General features: G+C 47.9%; 1 protein-coding gene across 1 annotated transcript in view; it reads right to left on the bottom strand.

Annotated features, from left to right (window-relative positions):
* Positions 1-19,053, bottom strand: part of tnfsf12 (TNF superfamily member 12) — a 45,627-nt gene that overhangs the window by 6,683 nt on the left and 19,891 nt on the right. The window contains exons 2-5 of the mRNA XM_043683454.2: positions 13,935-14,073; positions 9,367-9,411; positions 8,139-8,180; positions 53-174 (exon numbers count right to left, since the gene is read on the bottom strand). Coding sequence (XP_043539389.1) covers positions 53-174; positions 8,139-8,180; positions 9,367-9,411; positions 13,935-14,073 — 348 coding nt within the window. The remainder of the gene's footprint in view (positions 1-52; positions 175-8,138; positions 8,181-9,366; positions 9,412-13,934; positions 14,074-19,053) is intronic.

The raw sequence follows: 19,053 nt of genomic DNA on the forward strand, positions 1-19,053 counted from the left end.
GTTCAGCTGGAAAGGTGGGGTGGGGTGGGGGTGGAGGGGAGAGGTGTCTTGCCTGACTGTATATGTAGTAGACTCCCTCCCGGTGTACGGTGAATCTGGCCGTCTTGTTGTTGTAGGTCACTGCACTTTTGGTCGTCTCAAGTGGGCATTCTAACCACTGCCTGATGATCCCACCTGTTTGTGGAAAGTGAGAGAGAAAAACAAAAGGTGAAGCTTCACCACTTTATCAGAGAGAGTGGTACACAGTGAGATTATTGATGTGAAACACTGTTCCTATTCGATGTTGAAGTCCTCACCCCGGTCTCCAAATCCCACTGTGCCCTTGCTCCCTCGGATCCTGGTTCTCTCCCGTAAACTCTGCAGGGTCTCAGTGTTCCTCCAATTCTTTCTCTGCCACGCCCTGTCTGGGGCTCACCCTGTGGTATCCCATCCTAAACCTCTCCCTATGTTCCTTCAGGCGTCCCCACCTTGGCCAAGCCTTTGGTTACCTGTCCTCATATCTCCTTTTGTGGTTCACTGTTGAGTTTTGATGATTCTTGGCATCATCAAGAGCCCTGGAGATGCTTTGCAATGCCAAAAACTCCATTCAAATGCAAGTGGCCAGGCGTTGTTGTTGTGCACAGAACATTTCCAAGATACCTCTTTCCTTCACCATCCAGGAGGGATTTCCGCTACCTTGAGAAGCTGGCCCCGTTGCCTTTCCAGCCCAGAAAGCGAAGATTTAATCCCTACAGTGTGGAAGCAGGCCATTAAGCCCATCGAGTCCACACCACCCCTCCGAAGAGCATGCCACCCAGACCCATCATCCGACATTCCCCATGACTAATTCACCTAGCCTGCACGTCCCTGGACATTACAGGACAATTTCCCACCCTAACCTGCACATTTTTGGAGTGTGAGGGAAACCAGAGCATCCAGAGGAAACTCATGCAGAACGTGCAAACTCCACACAGTCAGCTGAGGCTGGAATCGACCCCGGGACCCTAGTGCTGTGAGGCAGCAGTGCTAACCTCTGAGCCGCCATGCTGAATGCTTTATTCAATGCTGTATCACTCTATGATAACGTGTACTTGTTGACGTGTTGAGTACAAGGATAGACAAGTTATGCAGCAGCTTTATTAGAACTTTAGTTCAGCCACACTTGGAATATTGCGTACAGTTTTGGTCACTACACTACCAGAAAGATGTGGATGCTTTAGAGAGGGTACAGAAAAAGTTTACCTGGATGTTGCCTGGTATGGGGGATTTTAGCAATGAAGAAAGATTGGATACACTGGGTTTGTTTTCACTGGAACGCAGGAGGTTGAGGGGCGACCTGACAGAAGTTTATAAGATTGGGAATGGTGTGGATAGAGTGGGAAGAATGAGGCTTTTTCCCAGGGTGGAGGGGTCAATTACTCAGAGGCACAGGGCCAAGGTGCCTTGGGGTATGGGGTGCAGTTTACAAGAGATGTGCGAGGCATGTTTTTCACACACAGGGAGGTGAGTGCGTGGAATGCGCTGTCAGAGGAGGTGGTGGAAGCAGACACAATAGCAGCATTCAAGAAGCACCTGGATAAATATGTGACTAGGAAGGGAATGGAGGGATACAGATCCTTTAAGTGAAGACAGATTTAGTTTGGAAGGGTAGGCTTTCCAGCTGCAGGGCCTGTTCCTGTGCTGGATTGTTCACTATTCTTTAATGTGTTCAAGGTTGCAGTACATTTGAAGGAGTGAATGAGGTTCTGCTCCTATACAAGACTTCACCATTCCCAAGGGACAGAGGGACTCTCTGATGTTTGGATCTGGACAGAAACCTCCCCAACAGGTGCCTGAATCTGCTCGGGCTTCGTTCATTCTGCCCTTGCCCTGTCACCACCACTCCAGAAGTAAGAAGGGCTTTCATTACTCTAGCGCCCACTCATACCTTAAGCGTGCCCCATTGCACTTGGCAGATGCAGAGAAACCCTTCCCCGGTTGGTGCACATTCAGATTCCACACTGGTTAGAGTGTTGCGTTCAATTCTGGTCATCACATTACAGGAGGAAGGTGGAGGCTTTGGAGAGGGTGCAGAAGAGGTTTAGCAGGATACTGCCTGGAGTAGAGGGTATGGGCTATAAGGAGATGTTAGAAAAACTTGGGTTGTTTTCTCTGGAGCAGCAGAGGTGAAACATGAAAGAAGTCTTTCAAAGTATGAGATGTGTAGATAGGGATGATGGACAGACTCTTTCCTCCCCCAAAAATTTAGGATGTGTAATACTAGGGGGCATGTATTTAAGATGAAAAGGTGGGCGGGGGGGGGGGGGGGGAAGTTCTAAACGAGATGTGAGGGGAATGTTTTTTTTAAAACACAGAGTGGTAGGAGTGTGGAATGCAGTGCTGGGGTGGTGGTGGAGGCATATACAATAGGGGCGTTTAAGAGACTTTTAGATAAGCACGACTGATTAGTCCACTAACATTACCACTTCAGCACTTTGTCCACCTGAGATCTTCACAGTAAACAGAACCGATGTTCCAAATCAGATCCTTTTAAGCTGAAACTCTTAACCATCTGACCTGGTTTCGAGGGATATGGGAGAAAGTGAGGACTGCAGATGCTGGAGAGTCAGATCGAAAAGGGTGACCCTGGAAAAGCATAGCAGGCCAGGCAGCGTCCGAGAAGCAGGAGAGTCAACGTTTCGGGCATGAGCCCTTCATCAGGAATTTCTGAAGGGCTTAGGCAAGAGTGGACCTTTGGACTGCTGGAAAATGAGGCTGGAGTAGTAGTAATGGGGAACAAAGAAAAGGTGGAGGAACTGAATAGGTACGTTGCATCAGTTTGCACAGTTCAAGACACCAGCATTTCAAGAGAGTTGGGGCAGATGTGAATGTAGCAGCCATTGCTAAGGAGATGATGCAGGGAAAACTGAAAGGTCTGAAAGTGGATAAATCACCCAGACCAGATGGACTACACCCCAGGGTTCTGAAGGAGATAGATGAGGAGATTGTTGAGGCATTGGTGATGATCTATCAGGGAGGGTCCGAGAGGACTGGAAAATGGCTAATGTAACACTGTTTAAGAAGCAATAGAAGTAGAAAACAGGATACCATCAGTCAGTTAGCCTTACTACAGTTGCTGGTAAGATTTTAGAGTTCATTGTGAAGAATGAGATTGCAGAGTACTCCAAAGTGCATGATAAAGTAGGGCTGAGTCAGCAATGCTTTGTCAAGAGGATGTCATGCCTGACAAATTTGCTAGAATTCTTTGAGGAGGTAATGAACAAGTTAGATGCAGGAGAGCCAGTGGATGTGATCTATTTGGTTTTCCAGAAGGCCTGTGACAAGGTGCCACAGAGGAGGCTGCTAAATAAGAGCCCATGGTGTTAGGGGCAAGGTAATGGCATGGATAGAAGATTGGCTGACTGGCAGAAGTCAGCGATTGAGGATAAAAGGGTCTTTTTCAGGATGGCAGCCCAGTTTTGCATGGGTCCGTGTTGGGACCACAACTATTCACGTTATATGTTAACAATGTGAACAAACAAACTGGGTTGTTACTTGGTTTACAGATGACACAAAGATAGATGGAGGGACAGGTAGCATGGAGAAAGCAGAGGAGGCTCCAAAGGGCTTTGTCAGGCTAGGAGAGTGGGCAAAGAAGTGGCAGATGGAGTACAATGAGGTTATGCATTTTGGTAGGAAGAATAGAGGTGTAGACTATTTTCTAAACAGGAAAGGCTTTGGAAATCTGAAGTACAAAGGAACTCAAGTCCTAGTTCAGGATTCTGTCAAGGTTAACATGCAGGTTCAGTTGGTAGTTAGGAAGGCAAATGCAATGTAAGCATTTATTTCAAGAGAGCTAGAATACAAGAGAAGGAATGTACTGCTGAGGCTGTATAAGGCTCTGGGCAAAATCGCTTTTGGAATATTGAGAGCAGTTCTGGGCCCCCGATCTAAGCAAGGATGTGCTGGCCTTGGAGGGGGTCCAGAGGGGATATTCAAGAATGATTCAGGGGGTGAAGGGCTTGTCATGTGGGGAGCAGTTGAGGACCCTGGGTCTGTCCCTGATGGAGTTTAGAAGGATTGGTGGTGAGGGGGGTGGGTGTGGTGGTTTGGAGTCGGATTGAAACTTTTGGAATCCTGAGAGCCCTGGTTGTAGTGGAGGTGGGGAAGGTATTTCTACCAGTAGGACAAACTAGGACCCAAGGGCACAGCCTCAGGGTGAAGGGATGGACTGATATGGGGAAGGAATTTCTTCAGCCGGAGAGCTGCGGAGGCCAAGTCATGGAATGTCTTTATGACAGAGATAGGTTCTTGACCGGTAAGGGGGTTCAAGGGTTATGGGGAGAATGGGGCTGAGAAACAATATCTGCCACGATCGAATGCTGGAATAGACTCGATGGGCCAAAGGGCCTATGGAATTATTTCAGGAATTCCGAGCTGGTGAAAGGCAATGCAGCAACTTGCTTTTTCTGTAAAAAGGGGTGTTTTCTCATGTTAAATGCTTCCCAAACAGAAGTTGAGTGTAACCCTTCTTCAGGACTGTTCAGGACTTTGGGTTACACCTGAAATGTCGACTTCTCTATCTCCTGATGCTGCCTGGCTTGCTGTATTCTTGGAGCCTCCTGCTTGTCCACCTAAGATTCAGCATCTGCAGTTTCTTGTCCCTGGCCACCAGATGGCAGCTTTGCCTGAACCTCCCCAGCTCACTGAACGACGCCATAGGCTGCCTTTGAGGGGGAGGTAACAAGGGGGAAAATGTGACAAACTCTGTCATTACTGAATGCCCATCTGTCAAAGTGAAGCTACCAGCTACTGAACGGGAACAGAAAAGTTAGAACGATAAGACATTGGAGCAAAAGTAGGCCATTCAGCCCAATGAGGCTGCTCTGCCTGTCAATGAGATAGTAGCTAATCCTGAACTCTACCTGCCAAGGCATGTGACTGGGTCTAAATCCTGGGGACAACGCGAGGTGGGTTATTTCAGCCTGAACGCAGAAGGGGTTTGTTCAGCCAGAAGGTGAGGAATCTTCGAAATTCTGAGAGTGACGGCCCTTGACATCAAGGAGGAGAAAGTGAGGACTGCAGACGCTGGAGATCAAAGTTGAGGATGTGGTGCAGGTCAGGCAGCATCTGAGGAGCAGGAGAATCGACGTCTCGGGCAAAAGCCCTTCATCAGGAATGAGGCTTGTGAGCGGAGAGGGTGGTGAGATAAATGGGAGGGGGTTTGGAGCGGTAGCTGGGAGTGCGATAGAGAGATAGAGTTAGGGGGTGATGGTGATAAGTTGGAGAGGAGGGTGGAACGGATAGGTGGGAAGGAAGATGGACAGGTAAACAGGGCGGTGCTGAGTTGGAAGGTTGGATCTGGGATAAGGTTGGGGAGGGGGGGGTGGAAAAATGTGGAAACTGGTGAAATCCACATTGACGTCGTGTGGTTGGAGAATCCCAAGGTGGAAAATGAAGCGTTCTTCATCCAGGCATCGGGGGATGGAGGAGGCCCAGGACCTGCATATCCTTGGCAGAGTGGTAGGGGAAGTTGATGTGTTCGGCCACGGGGCGGTGAAGTTGGTTGGTGTGGGTGTTCCAGAGATGTTCTCTGAAGCGTCAAGGCGGTGTCTGACAGACTGGCGTCAAGAAGCCTGAGAAAAACTGAAGGCAATGGCTGTCAGGGAGCAAACTCTTGATGGTTGGAGTCATACATGGGAAGATGCTCATGGGTGTTGGACGTCAATTATCTCAGCTCCAGGACATCTCTGCAGGAGTTCCTGAGGGTAGTGTCTTAGGCCCGACCATCTTCAGCTGCTTCATCATTGACCTTCCCTCCACCATAAGGTCAGAAGTGGGGATGTTCGCTGATGATTGCACAATATTCAGCACAATTCGCCACTCAGATCATGAAGCAGTCCGTGTCCAAATGCAACAAGATCAGGACAATATCAAGGCTTGGGTTGACAAGTCGCAAGTAACATTTGTACCACACAAATGCCACACTAAGACCATCACCATTAAAACACAATCTAACCACTGCCCCTTGACATTCAATGGTGTTACCATCACTGAATCCCACACTATCAACATTGTGGGGGATACCATTGGCCAGAAGCAAACTGGACTCTCCACATGAACACAGCGGCTACAAGAGCAGGTCAGAGGCTGGGAATCCTGCAGCAAGTAACTCCCCTCCTGACTCCCAAAAGCCGGTCCACCATCAACAAGGCACAAGTCAGGAGTGTGAGGGAATACGCCCCACTTGTCGTGCATGGGGGCAGCTCCAACAACACAAGAAGCTCGATGCCATCCAGGGACAAAGTAGCCCCCCAGTTGATTGGCTTCACATCTACAAACATACCACTCCCTCCCCCACCAACACTCAGTAGCAGCAGTTTGTACCATCTACAAGATGCACTGCAGCGACTGATTGCAACTATCATCGACAACACCTTCGGAAGACATGACCTTGACATTGAGGAGAACAAGGGCAGCAGATATAAAAGGAACAACAGTCCCTGCAGGTTCCCTTCTTCGCCCCTCTCCAGCCTGACTGGGAAATATATCAACCGTTCCCCAACAGCATTGCAGGTCTCCCCTAAGCAAACAGACTGCAGCAGTTCAATAGGGCTGCTTGACACCTTTCTGCAGGGTGAAAAAGCATGGCTAATTAAATGCTGGGTGAAGTGATTCCCACATCCAGTGAATGAATCAAGAGTGAAAAATAACAGTATTCTTAAGTGTGTGATGTTTATGCTGAACGCCCTCTTGTGTTGCTCACAGGATAAAGCTTTAATTGTGGAATTGTCCTACTCCCAGCTGAGTGACAGTAGGGGCCAATCACTATGTTTCCTCTGCACTGTCAGCTGATGCAGGTTACCAGCCAAGATGGTTGTATTATCTAGGATGAGTGTCAATATATTTAGACCACATTTGGAACACTGCATTCAATTCTGGTTCACCTGCTATAGGAAGGATGTTGTGAAACTTGAAAGGGTTCAGAAAAGATTTACAAGGATGTTGCCAGGGTTGGAGGGTTTGAGCTATAGGGAGAGGCTGAACAGGCTGGGGCTGTTTTCCCTGGAGCGTCGGAGGCTGAGGGGTGACCTTATAGAGGTTTATAAAATCATGAGGGGCATGGATAGGATAAATAGACAAAGTCTTTTCCCTGGGGTCGGGGAGTCCAGAACTAAAGGGCATAGGTTTAGGGTGAGAGGGGAAAAGATAAAAGGGATCTAAGGGGTAACTTTTTCATGCAGAGGGTGGTACGTGTGTGGAATGAGTTGCCAGAGGATGTGGTGGAGGCTGGTACAATTACAACATTTAAAAGGCATCTGGATGGGTATATGAATAGGAAGAGATGAGAGGGATGTGGGCTAAATGCTGGCAGATGGGACTAGATCAATTTATGAAATCTGAACAGCTTGGACAAATTGGACCGAAGGGTCTGTTTCCATGTTGTACAGCTCTATATACAAATGTTCCCTCGCTCTCTCTGCAGTTGGCCAACTGGCATTGACAAGGTATCACTGTGACACAATTAAGAACTGAACACTCCCCTCTCCCAAACCCAATGTCCCAGCAATTCATACCCATTCCTGACATCTCAATGTGCACAGGAACTGTTGCGCTCCAGGTGTAGACAGGTGCATTTCTGTAGCATCTTTCATGACACGGCAAAACACCCCAGAGGCAATCAAGGGTCTTTTTTCTGAATTGAAGCAACTCCTGCAATGAATGGAGTGGGGCCTCCGTTTTGAGCACTGCATGATCCCACAACCTGATGACAATCGGCTGAAATGTTTCCGAATGGCGATGGCAGAGTTGTGAATATTAGGCCCAGGACACATTGGGGCAGGGGGTGGAGGGGAAACTCATCTGCTGCTGCCCCTCAGTTTTATATTCTCTCAGCATCAGCATGGATGACTCCGTGAAGATGAACTGGATTCTGTCAACGCTTTGTCTCTCTAGTCTTCCAGCAAGCAGGAGAGTCACCAACAATAATTCCTGTCCATTGACTAACTCCCAGTTAATGATTCAAACTCACCCTGCAGTGTCAAATGGATGGGAGTTTATCTCTGAGGCAGGATGCCCAGGTTCTAATCCAGACTGCTCCAGAGATGTGTCATAATGTCTCAGAACAGACTGGAGAGAAAATATGTAAAAAGGCAACACCATCAAAAGTAGCTACCTACCCTTCTCAACGATGTATGTCCCATCCACATTATTGGGCATCACTGCAAAATAAATACAAACAAGAGTAAAAATTCAGAAAAACCAAAAGATCATTAACCCTCTTCTCATAAACACTCAAACTCTGAATCAGTCGGTCTCTCACACACTGACTCTCACTGGGGTACAATCTCTCTCTCTCTCACACACACACACACACACATGCACACTCTCTCACTGGGTACAGCTCCTACACACACTGACTCTCACTGGGATGCAGTTCCTACACACACACTGACTCTCAGTGGGATACAATCCCTCTCTCTCTCTCTCACACACACGCACGCACGCACACACTCTCTCACTGGGGTACAGCTCCTACACACACTGACTCTCACTGGGTACAGCTCCTACACACACTGACTCTCACTGGGATACAGTCCCACACACACACTGACTCTCACTGGGGTACAGTACCACACATACACTGACTCTCACTGGGGTACAGCTCCTACACACACTGACTCTCACTGGGGTACAGTACCACACATACACTGACTCTCACTGGGGTACAGCTCCTACACACACTGACTCTCACTGGGATACAGTCCCACACATACACTGACTCTTATTGGAGTACAGTCCCATGCACATACACACACAGACTCTCACTAGAGTACAGTCCCACACACTGACTCTCACTGGGGTACAGTATCACACATACACTGACTCTTATTGGGGTACAGCCCCTACACACATTGACTCTCACTGGGATACAATCCCTCTCTCTCACACACACACGCACGCACTCTCACTGGGGTACAGCTCCTACACACACTGACTCTCACTGGGATACAGTCCCACACATACACTGACTCTTATTGGAGTACAGTCCCATGCACATACACACACAGACTCTCACTAGAGTACAGTCCCACACACAGACTCTCACTGGGGTACAGTCCCACAAACACACTGACTCTCACTGGGGTACAGTCCCAAACACGCACACACACACACACACACTCTCATTGGGGTACAGCTCTCACACACACACAGATTCTCACTAAAGTGCAGCTCTCACACACACACACACACACACTCACTGGGATGCAGTCTCAAATATACACACTCACTGGGGTACATTCCCCTCCCCTCCCCCCCCCCACATATATACACATACACACTGACTCTCACTGGGGTACAGCTCTCTCTCACACACACCCCATTCTGTGTGAACACAGACCTTACCTTCAAAATGAGCTGCCATAGGCTGCTTGGTTTTGACCCCAGAATCTGTTGAATAAAGAGAATCGGAAATGATTACCCTCATCAAGTAAATCTACATTTCTGGAATAGTGCGCACAGTTCTGGTCACCGTACTTAGAAAAGGACGTTAATGCTTTGAAAACAGTTCTGAGAAGGTCTATTAGACTAATATTAAAAATGAGTGGATGAGGAAAGCCTAGACGGGCTAGGCCTGTGAACTCTGGCATTTCGAAAATTGGAAATAACTTCTTTGAAACACAAGATCCTGAGGACACTTGATTGTGTGGATATGGAGAGAACATTTCCTCTAATGGATCATGGTTTAAACATTCCAGATAGAAGCGAGGAAAATAATTGCCCTCTCTCAAAGGCTTGAGTGTCAAATGGCAGTCAACGCAAAATCTCTCGATATTTTCAAGGCCGAGGGGCGTCGTTTATTGGTTACGAAGGGAATGAAAGACTAAATCGGGAAAGTGCAGGAACATGGAGCAGATTTTATTTGTCATTTCTACCATATACAGTAAAAACCGAGACAGCGTTACTCCAGGACCAAGGTGCTACATGAACAGCACAAACTACACGATCGTACGCAGGGCGGCATAAGAAGTGCAAAACACGCAAATTACAGTGTCATAAAAGAATGATAATTAATAGACGTTCTAGCAGCAATTTGAAGTCGTGCAAAGAATTTCAGATGGAATAGAGTCCGATCATACAATGTTAAGGAGCCTGATGGCTTGGGGGAATAAAATGTTGCACAGTCAGGCCGTGAGAGACCGAATGCTCCGATATCTTCTGCCAGATGGCAGGAGGGAGAAGAGTTTGAGTGAGGGGTTTGTGGGCTCTTCCACAATGCTCTTAGCCTTTCGGATGCAACGTGTGGTGTAAATGTCTGTAATGGAGGGAGAGAGACCCCGATGATCTTCTCAGATGTCCTCACCATCCTCTGTAGAGTCTTATGATCTGAGACGGTGCAATTCCATGGCGGCACGGTGGCACAGTGGTTAGCACTGCTGCCTCACAGCGCCAGAGACCCGGGTTCAATTCCCGCCTCAGGTGACTGTCTGTGTGGAGTTTGCACATTCTCCCAGTGTCTGTGTGGGTTTCCTCCAGGTGCTCTGGTTTCCTCCCACAGTCCAAAAATGTGCAGATTAGGTGAATTGGCCATGCTAAATTGTCCATAGTGTTAGGGGCAGGGGTAAATGTAGGGGAATGGGTCTGGGTGGGTTGCGCTTCGGTGGGTCGGTGTGGACTTGTTGGGCCGAAGGGCCTGTTTCTACACTGTAAGTAATCTAATCTAATCTAATTCCTGAACCAAGCAGCAGCTCAGGGTACTCTTAATGAACCAGGTCAGTCATGAACTGGGGGTCATGGTGTAAGGATATGTGGTCGGACTGAAAGGAGGAAAAAAATGTCTTCACCCAGAGAGTGGGTGGAATTCTCTAGCACGGACAAGTGAGGTCAAAACATTGAGTGTTTTCAAGGAAAGTTGGGTATAGTTCTTGGGGTGAAAGGGATCTAAGGGCAAGGGGGAAAGAAACAGGAACAGGGGTCTGAGGTGGACGATTCCTTGTTCGTTATGTTTGGGTCACGAAGGGTTCAGAGAGAAAGAATATGGACAGACAATATGGGCAGACGACCAGAGAGGTACAGATAAATGACAGCAGGCAAGTGGAAAGGCAGGGGGGGGGGGGGGGGATGAGGAGTTTATATTTTCGGTTGGGGTCCGGAATGGGTTGCTGAAAGAGTCATGGGCGAGGGAGGAAGGTTTGGGAAGAGAATGACTCCAGCTCAGAACGCAAGCAGAGATTTTCGCATCGGGTGACAGAACGCACAGAGTATGACACCCATGCTCCTTTGCACACTTTCTATTCCATGGTCAACCTACCTTAACCTTTGACTATGGAAGGAAACCAGAGCAGACAGGGTTACAATGTAGCCATGAAGGAACTGAAGAATGGACTTAGGAGAGGTAGAGGGGGGTAATGAGAAAGCTTTAGTGGACAGGATTAAGGAAAGCCCTGTGAGGAACGAGAGGATTACCAGAGTGAGGGTAGGGCTGATCAGGGATAGTGGAGGGAGGGGAGGTTCTGAATGAATACTTTTGCTTCAGTATTCACTACTGAGAGGGACCTTGTCACTCATGAGGACAGCGTGAAACAGGCTGATACACTCAAACAGCTTGATGTTAAGGAGGATGTGCTAAACATTTTGAAAAACAAGGCTAGATCAGTCCCCTGGGCCAGACGGGATATTCTCAAGGCTACTACAGGAAGCGAGGGAAAAGATTGCTGCACCTTTGGCGATGAACTTTGCATCCTCACTGTCCACTGGAGTAATGCCAGATGATTGGAGGTTAGCAAATGTTATCCCTTGTTCAAGAAAGGGAATAAGGATAATTCTGAGAATTACAGACCAGTCAGTCTTACCTGTGTGATGGGTAAAGTATTGGGAGAGGATTCTGAGAGACAGGATTTATGATTACTTGGAAGGCCATAGTTTAATTAGATATAGTCAGCATGGCTTTGTGAAGGGCAAGTCATGCCTCACAAACCTTACTGAATTCTTTGAGGATGTGACAAAACACATTGATGAAGGTAGAGGAGTAGATATGGTGTACATGGATTTTAGCAAGGCATTTGATAAGGTTCCCCATGATAGTCTCATTCAGAAAGTAAGGAGGCAAGGGATACAGTGAAATTTGGCCGTCTGGATACAGAATTTGCTGGCCCATAGAAGACAGAGGTGGTGGTTGATGGAAAATATTCAGCCTGAAGCTCGGTGACCAGTGGTGTTCTGTAGGGATCTTTTCTGGGTCCTCTGCTCTTTGTGATCTTTATAAGTGACTTGGCTGAAGAAGTGGAAGGATAGGTTAGTAAATTTGCCGATGACATGAAGGTTGGTGGAGTGGTGCGTAGTGTGGAGGGCTGTTGTAGGTTGGAATGGGACATTGACAGGATGCAGAACTGGGCTGATAAATGGCAGATGGAGTTCAACCTGGAAAAGTGTGAAGTGATTCATTTTGGAAGGTCAAATTTGAATGCAGGATTCTTGGCAGTGTGGAGGAACAGAGGGATCTTGGGGTCCATGCCCATAGATCCCTCAAAGTTGCCACCCAAGTTATGATTTGGAGATGCCGGTGTTGGACTGGGGTGGCCAAAGTTAAAAATCATGCAACACCAGGTTATAGTCCAACAGGTTTAATTGGAAGCACACTAGCTTTCAGAGCGCCGCTCCTTCATCACCTGAAAGCTAGTGTGCTTCCAATTAAACCTGTTGGACTATAACCTGGTGTTGTGTGATTTATAACTTTGGCCACCCAAGTTGATCGGGTTGTTAAGAAGGCGTATGGTGTGTTGGCTTTCTTTAGCAGGTGGATTGAGTTTAAGAGCCGCAAGGTTATGCTGCAGCTCTACAAAGCCCTGGTTAGACCACACTTGGAATATTGTTTTCAGTTCTGGTCTCCTCATTATAGGAAGGATGTGGAAGCTTTAGAGAGGGGGCAGAGGAGATTTACCAGGATGCTGCCTGGACTGGAGGGCATGTCTTATGAAGAAAGGTTGATGGAGCTAAGACTTTTCTCATTGGTACAGGTGTACAAGATGATAAGAGGCATCGATAGACTGAAGAGTGAGAGACTGTTAGCCAGGGCAGAAATGGCTATCATAAGGGGGCATAATTTTAAGGTGATTGGAGGACGGTTTAGAGGAGATGTGAGAGGTTGGTTCTTTACACAGAGAGTGGTGTGTGCGTGGAGTACATTCCGTGTGGTCGTAGTAGAGTCAAATACATTAGGGATGTTTCAGCGACTCTTGGATAGGGACATGGATGATAGTAAAATTAAGGTTACGTAGGTCAGTTTTATCCTACAGTAGGATTAAAGGTCAGCACTACGTCAAGGGCCGAAGGGCCTGTACTGTGCTGTACTGTTCTATGTTCACCTGGAGGAGACCCACGCAGACAGTGTAAACTCCCCACAGTCGCCTGAGGGTGGAATCAAACCCAGATCCCTGGTGCTGTGGGGCAGCAGTGCTAACCATGGAGCCACCATGCCAGACATGATGGAACTAGTGGGGTTTTTTTTCATGACAATTGCGATACTGGGATTCTACGTTTAAATTTGCCCTGTTGTTTGTTTTCGTTTCCAGGCCATTTACTCATCGAGGCCCAGAATCTCATTGAGATCATCTCACGCCACTCAATGTCATTGACTGGTGTACCTGACCCAATGGTGGCCATTTTGGGTGCCACCTCTCTCTGAGCCGCACTGCTGCTGGGGGGGGGTTGCTGCACAAGGAAACCCCTCCCCCCCACCCACCTACCAGACTGCCCGCCTCAGTGTATCCACTCAAGGGGCTACCCCTGAAGCGCTCTCTTGGTCGGCTACGATACACCAGCACTCCCCAACTCCCAGCCAAGACAGAGAAACCTGGCAACTCCCTGCACCCAACTTGGAATAAATTCGGAGCTTCTTTCAAAGAGCTAGCATGGGCACGAGGAGCCGAAAGGCCTTGCTGTGCAATTCTGAAAGGGAGACACCACCTCCTTACCTCTCCGTCGATCCCTCCTTATCCGTGTCAATGCCTTGCTCTCCAGCAGCCCCTGCAGGAAGCTCAACCTCACTGCGGGACTCCCCACTTCCTGTGGCAGGTCCGAGCGGACATTCGCAAACGACATTGACACATCCCCCTGAAGGAGAAAGCAGAGCAGAGCAGAGTGGGCACGGTTGGCACTGAGCATTAAGACAACCCAACTCGAGACACCAGACCCACCACTGTCTGACCCTGCCAGCCCCACACCAGATGGCCGTGTTGGGTATTAAACTCCAATCAAACCAAGGTTCAGAAACCATGCACACAGCTCAAAGACTGACAGCTCACCACCACTTACTCCAGACCCAATGTCTAACTACAAATAGCTTCAGATGGTGCTTAATTCCTTCCTTGTGTTCTTTAGTGTTAATGGGAACGTTCAAAATATCTTCCACTAATACGTTTGTTTAACTCCTGTGCCATTTTCTTGTACCCCAAAACCATCTCCTCAGATTCATTTTCTTCCCTATTGTCCAAAACTTTCTCAATGTTGTTGCACAGTGCATCCTGGTGTTATCTTTCTCAGCTCTTCCTTAGCATAACAAAAAGCAGGAGACCATTCAGCCCTTCAGGTCTACTCCAGCATTCTAGTTAATTACGGATAATTTTCTACTGGTACGGCCACACTTGGAGTATTGTGTACAGTTCTGGTCACCGCATTATAAGAAGGATGTAGAAGCTTTGGAAAAGGTGCAGAGGAGATTTACTAGGATGTTGCCTGGTATGGAAGGAATGTCTTACGAGGAAAGGCTGAGGGCCTTGAGGCTGTTCTCGTTAGAGAGAAGAAGGTTGAGAGGTGACTTAATAGAGACATACAAGATAATCAGAGGGTTAGATAGGGTGGACAGGGAGAGCCTTTTTCCAAGTATGGGGACGGCAAAACGAGGGGACACAACTTTAAAGCGAGGGGAGAGAAGTATAAGACAGATGTCAGAGGTAGTTTCTTTAGTCAGAGTAGTAAGGATATGGAATGCTTTGCCTGCAACGGTAGTAGATTCGCCAAGTTTAAGTGCATTTAAGTTGTCATTGGACAGGCATATGGACGTACATGGAATAGTATAGGTGGGATGGGCTTCAGATTAGTATGACAGGGTGGCGCAACATCAAGGGCCGAAGGGCCTGTACTGCGCTGTAATGTTCTATGTTCTATGTACTTCAATCCCGGGCTCAGAGCTCACAAATCTGTCAATCGCAGTCTTGCTTATGTTTCAACAATAGGACAGATGTTCTTCTCAGATAGATAATTTGAAAGATTCACAATCCCGTGATTGAAAAAGTTTGTCACTGACCCTTCATTCTGCGACTGTCATCCTTCTTGCTCTAAACTTTCCAGGCAGAAGGAAACAGCCTTAAGTGAATTGGCTGAGAGCCCAAGCTTCCATTAGTCTGTTGAAACAGCCGACAGGGAAACTTCGCTTGATAGACAGCTTTTCCTTATCAAATGATTGTGCAATGTTTACTTACACGAGGTGTGGGAAGAGATCTGCCACCCTACCTACCCATAGCAGGCCCACACCGAACATAGGAAAGCAAACTTGGCCAGACTATACCAGAAACACCCAGAATGCCTCAGCAATGACCAAGCAGGCTGACAAGTGAAAGCAGACAGCACTCGCAGACAAGGGACTACACTTCCCAACACCCACTAACAATGCCAGATCAACACAGCTGTCCCAGGGCAGTCTCATAACCCAGCAATACCAAAGCCACACAAAGAACAGGTCAGACAGAGGGGCACCACCAAAGACCTCACTCCCAGGACAGGACAATAGAAACACCTCACTGGTTCAAAAAAGAGATATTCTCATCGACCTACAAAAGAGAATGGGAATCTCCTGATTCCATTGATACTGTTGGGATGCATCGAGAATCAGGACATTGTTCCGATAACTGGTTTCCAATTGTCACCATTGTAACTGGATTACTCCATTTCAAATACATTGTATCTTTCCCCATTTTAATTAATCTTCTTGTACAAGATTATTATAAAACCTGGCTTCTTCCTCAGCTAGAGGAAGAGAACCCTTAATCTACCTGCACAGACAGTCAGTTCTGGGTCAGCCCAGTCAATTTCTCTTATTGCTTGTAATAAACAACTTGTCAATTTCACCATATCTGGTTTGTGAGATCTCGGATTTATTGGGCTAATTTCTCCGACACGAGGTCTTTCTGATTGGAAGTTATGAGGCTGCAGTAAAAGCTGATTTTGTTTCAGAAAGTCATGATTAAACTATTTGATTTAAAACTTTCACATACACGACACTGAACCCTCCAGGGTTAACTGGTTCTGTACAGAGTCTACAGTGGGTGAATGGACATGGGGGTGCCACTGATTGGCATGGAGCATATATGGGACTTGGTGGCTAGAGGGATAGTGGGAGATATGATTGGCTATGGGGGGGATTGGCATGGGCAGTGAAAGTAGGAGATCCAATGGGAGGAAGGATGTTATCCAATCTATGCTTTCATTACAACCGAGAACAAGTTGGATCTTTTAACCATCCCATTTCCCGACCAACAGTCCATGGTCGTCTCTGAACTGATTTCAGGGGGTTGCAGGTCTGACTCCCATTAGCAACCCACCTCTCCTGGATAGGCCTGAAGAGGGCAGGTCAAGCTGGGGAAATTCCAAACTCCCACCATCTACCTCTCGGATACTCCCCACTCGCCCTGGATAGCTGCACTCTAGAAGCTCGACACCATCCAGGGACAAAGCCACCCCAGCTCGATTGGCACCAAATCCACAAACATCCCCTCCCTCCCCCACTGACACTCATAGCAGCAGTGTGTACCAAGATGCACTGCAGCAATTCACCAAAGACTCTCAGACAGCACCTTCCAAACCCACGACCACTTTCATCTAGAAAAACAAGGGGCAGCAGATACATGGGAACACCACCCCCTTGCAAGTTGCCCTCCAAGCCGCTCACCATCCTGACTTGGAAATATATTACTGTTCCTTCACTGTCGCTGGGTCAAAACCCTGGGATTCCCTCCTTAAGGAACATTGTGGATCTACCCTACAGCACATGGACTGCAGTGGTTCAAGGCGGCAGCTCAGTCTCACCTTCTCAAGGGGGCAACTAGGGACGGTCAGGCAATAAATGTTGGTCAGCCACGTCCCACAAAAATGAATAATTTTTTTAAAAATCCAGATCTCAGAATCAGAACAGAGACTGCATTGTGAACATAGGGGCCTCTTTATTTTCTTCCAGACTCCCTCTGCTGGTATACCAGCATTTGGCAGCCTTAAGTGGACAAACGCTCCTTACACTTTTCAAATCACCAGTGTCCAGGGGTGAAGAAGTATCCCGCAATCAACATCACTAAAACCACAATATTGAGAGAGAGAGAGAGAGAGAGAGAGAGAGAGAGGTGGAATGAGAGCGAGAGGCAGAGATTTGGGAAGGGAATTCCAGAACGATTCAGCACAGGAAGCTGAGGAGTCTCAGATTTTCACAGAAGGTTGTAGGTTAATGTTTGCAATGGGAAAATATACTCCTTCAACTGTGCCCAGGGAAAGTAATAAACCCTTCCTATCAGAGCTAGCAAACAGTTGCGAAGAGGAAACAAGAGGCATTACAGGAATGCGTGCTGTGTGACTGAATGTCCGGATATCAATGTATTAATAGCTTGCCTCCCAGGTACGAACAGCTGGGGATTATCGGTGGTATCAGTATATTACAGCTCTTCCAGAAATTCAGAGATAGGAAGCTAGATCATTCAAGTTTTCTTCTTTCTCAGCTTAGATACAGAGTGAAGCTCCCTCTACTGTGTCTCCATCAAACCCCTCCCAGCATAGGGACAGCACCAGGGTTAGATACAGATTAAAGCTGCCTCTACATTAAACACTCCCAGGACAGGGAGATAGATTCATATAAATCGCTAGAGTGTGGAAACAGACCATTCAACCCATCGAATCCACATCAACCCTCCCACTGCACCACCCCATCCTGTAACCTTGTATTTCCCATGGCCAATCCACCCTAACCTGCACATCCCTGGCCACTATGGGACAATTTAGCACGGCCAATCCACCCTAACCTGCACATCCCTGGCCACTATGGGACAATTTAGCACGGCCAATCCACCCTAACCTGCACATCCCTGGGCACTATGGGACAATTTAGCACAGCCAATCCACCCTAACCTGCACATCCCTGGGCACTATGGGACAATTTAGCACGAGCTGAAAATGTCCTGTTCCCTGGATGCTGCCTGACCTGCTGCGCTTTTCCAGCAACACATTTTCAACTCTGATCTCCAGCATCTGCAGACCTCACTTTCTCCTCGACAATTTAGCATGGCCAATCCACCCGAACCTGCACATCCCTGGGCACTATGGGACAATTTAGCACGGCCAATCCACCCTAACCTGCACATCCCTGGGCACTATGGGGCAATTTAGCACAGCCAATCCACCCTAACCTGCACATCCCTGGGCACTATGGGACAATTTAGCACGGCCAATCCACCCTAACCTGCACATCCCTGGGCACTATGGGACATTTTAGCACGGCCAATCCACCCTAACCTGCACATCCCTGGGCACTATGGGATAATTTAGCACGGCCAATCCACCCTAACCTGCACATCCCTGGGCACTATGGGACAATTTAGCACGGCCAATCCACCCTAACCTGCACATCCCTGGGCACTATGGGATAATTTAGCACGGCCAATCCACCCCAATCTGCACATCCCTGGCCACTATGGGACAATTTAGCACGGCCAATCCACCCTAACCTGCACATCCCTGGGCACTATGGGACAATTTAGCACGGCCAATCCACCCTAACCTGCACATCCCTGGGCACTATGGGACAATTTAGCACGGCCAATCCACCCTAACCTGCACATCTTTGTGACTGTGGGAGGAAACCAGAGCACCCGGAGGAAACCCACACAGATACAAGGAGAATGTGCAAATTCCACACAGATATTTGCCCGAGGCTGGAATTGAACCTGGGTCTCTGGCACCGTGAGGCAGCAGTGCTGACCACTGAGCCGCCGTGCCACCCTTACTCTTTACAGAATAAAGCTCCATCTAGTTTCCCCATCAAACACTCCCAGGACG

This window comes from Chiloscyllium plagiosum, unplaced genomic scaffold (genome assembly GCF_037043375.1).
Source record: "Chiloscyllium plagiosum isolate Xiang-an unplaced genomic scaffold, Cpla_swu_hap1 HiC_scaffold_44, whole genome shotgun sequence".
NCBI lineage: Eukaryota > Metazoa > Chordata > Chondrichthyes > Orectolobiformes > Hemiscylliidae > Chiloscyllium > Chiloscyllium plagiosum.